The sequence below is a fragment of the Alligator sinensis genome, unplaced genomic scaffold, assembly GCF_000455745.1.
Source record: "Alligator sinensis unplaced genomic scaffold, ASM45574v1 scaffold1110_1, whole genome shotgun sequence".
Lineage (NCBI taxonomy): Eukaryota > Metazoa > Chordata > Crocodylia > Alligatoridae > Alligator > Alligator sinensis.
The window spans coordinates 64378-67246 of NW_005842871.1; the positions used below are offsets into that span (position 1 = coordinate 64378).

General features: G+C 37.4%; 1 protein-coding gene across 1 annotated transcript in view; it reads left to right on the forward strand.

Annotated features, from left to right (window-relative positions):
• The window catches only part of EDEM3 (ER degradation enhancing alpha-mannosidase like protein 3), a 42951-nt gene that overhangs the window by 17858 nt on the left and 22224 nt on the right, over nt 1-2869 (forward strand). Inside the window, exons 11-12 of the mRNA XM_025191901.1 lie at nt 1021-1146; nt 2510-2593. Of these exons, the coding sequence (XP_025047686.1) occupies nt 1021-1146; nt 2510-2593 (210 nt within the window). The remainder of the gene's footprint in view (nt 1-1020; nt 1147-2509; nt 2594-2869) is intronic.

Sequence of the window (2869 nt, forward strand, 5' to 3'; positions counted from 1 at the left end):
TCTTAAAACCACAGATGGGACGTGAAAAGCAAACTAAGTCTTGGGTGGCAAGGCAGTGTCCAGTTATAGGGCCATTAACCAGCCTGATTTATTTATTAATATAATGATAGGCATAACCTGAAATTATACTGTATATGGCATTCTTCATGCATTGATTAGATTCATAAGACTGCTAAAGTAATTTTCTGAAGAGTATTAACTTTTTCACTAAAGTACAAGTAATACAAAATGGCAGTGTACAACTGAATTGCATTTTCTTGATTCTCACAAGCAGTGTAGAAATGAGGGCACTATATCAGTGATAGGTCTGTCATGACAGCAGAAATAACCCTCAGTTTATGTTCCCATCTTGCATAGCTTCCATTAGATTGTACATCCTGTTGGTTCAGTCCATGATGTGGTGTTACCTCCAGTAATTCTCAGTTGAAGGTCACTGCAGGTCTCTCTTTTTAATGTAAGCATAAATAAGACAGCTGTTTTAGAGAATAGGAAAGGGGAGTCAAAGCTGCCTGTTGAGCCAAACAGTGATTAAATGTGTTCCAGAAGTCAGTTCTTTCTTTGCTTTTAACATTTTTTTTTTTAACATGTGCATTGTGGAATTCTGAGCTTTTTGCCAGAGAGTGAGGGTCTATAGCCATGTTTGCTGCCAGCCGAAAAGAGATGAGTTCTAGTAGTAGCTAAGCAGACACTTACCTAATTGTTGTACAGCAGCTGAATATATGTTGATTTTCTCTCTCTCTCTCTCTCTCTCTCTCTCTCTCTCTCTCTCAACATCTCATTTATGTATATAAAAATAAATGTTACTGTGAAGCCTTCTAGTAATTATGAAGTCTTCTACTGCCTGATTAGTATAGCTGTAAACTATACATTTGATTTTCAGTAACTGCAGTGGTACCGTGGTCTGAGACTTCCTTTATTTTGCATTAAAATAAAATCTAATAAACCACCAGTTCCAAATCTCTTTTGAAGTAAGAAAACTTATTGCTAACGTGAGATCATGTTACTTCTGATGTTTCTCAGCACTACGATGCTATAATGAGATACATTAGCCAACCACCTCTTCTGCTTGATGTTCATATTCACAAGCCTATGCTAAATGCTCGGACCTGGATGGACTCTTTGCTAGCATTCTTCCCAGGACTGCAGGTAAAGTTTTATAGTCTCCAGTGCATGAATCACATTTAATGTAGTCTTTAAACTTTGTTAAAACTGAGTATACAAGTTATAAAATAAAAGTGTAAAGTCGATTATGCTTAGTGCTTTTTAAAAAGGTTTTATATTGTGGGGGGTGGGAGTTAGAGAGGGATTTGTTGGCTTCTGCCCCCTCTACTGGTTCTATTATATTATACAGCTGACATTATTTCCAAGTCTGTAGTGACTTGAAGAGAAACTACCTTTTAAGTTTCATATTTTTGCAATATCCACTTGTCTGCTTCTTTGAGTACTTTTCCCTTGATCATGAAAAAGGCAGCTCAGTTCAAACAATGTCAAGGTCATACTGCCAAACCCTAGTTCTCAGTTTTAGGGATCCTAGTTGTCAAGTTGACAGTTTGAATGCTCACATTTGAAGTGAAACCTAACAGTTTCAAGGCTTATCAAACTCTGTTTACATTTTTTCTTACTAAACCACACTAGTCCTAATGGTTTCTGTGAATGTGTGTTACTTCTGTCAGGCTTTCCTATATTATTTCCTTTTCTTTTAGACGCTGCTGGCATTCCTCATTAGTTCCCCTGCCTGCCTTTCCTCCATGATCTACTGCATAGTATTCAAGGATAAATTATTTTGATGTTGATTTTTCCCTTCCCTGCCCCCACTCCTTCTCTAATGGTTGCTTGTAGCAACCTCTTGTTAGAATCTAACTTCGTGTTTGTATACTTTCCCTCTACTGAGAGCAAATTGGTGTAAAAATGTGGTATGTGCCCTAATAATAATAACAGTTTGTTGTTTACCTGCAATTAGTTCCCAAATTAAGTATTAGGAAGACTTGCCCATTCTTTAGTCCATTCTGTAATCGGTTAGACCTGCGTATTTACAAATTATTCTGGATTTCCTGCTCTTCTTAAGTCCCAAATAACATTTTTGTCCTTTGAATTTCCAATAGCAGTTCTCATGGTGAAATCTCAACTGAAGAGGAACAGCCCAGTCTTCAGATTTTATGCCACAAATACTTTGTAAATTGGACAGACTTGGCCAAATTTCCTTTAAACCTTGTAGTTCGGTTTCAGTAGCTGTATTCCCTTTCTCAGAGGACAGATGGAGCTAGTATGAAATGGCGGTCCCAGGAAATCAGTCCCTGTTCTAGCTTGTAACTCCATACAAAGGTTTTTGTTTTTGTGGGGTTTTGTGTTTTTTTTTTTTTAAAGGAAAAAATTGTTTTCTATTGAAACAGACGGCCATAATTTACTGGATTAGTGTTGTGTGCTGCAAATATAGAAATTGCTATGTGTTCATGAAAATACTGCAAATGTACTTTTTTGTGATTTTAATTTTTATGTTCTTGAATTCTAGGTACTGAAAGGTGACATTAGACCTGCTATAGAAACTCATGAGATGTTATATCAGGTTATAAAAAAGCATAACTTTCTACCTGAGGTAAGGCAGTAGGTTTGTTTAGATCATGTAAAGCAGGGGTGTCCAACCTTTTTGAATGTGGGGCTGGATCATGAACTTTTTATCACCCAGTGGGTCGGCGAGCCATATTCAGATACTTCATTAGAAGTGGTTTCACATCAGAAAGTGATGTCATGTGACCCTTGACACCAATGAAGTTACAGGTAGTGACAATGAAATGGGTCTAACCAGTTCAAAACTCTCCCTCTCTGTAGCATCCACGTCTGCCACTGTTTGGGACAGGATACTGAGGCACAA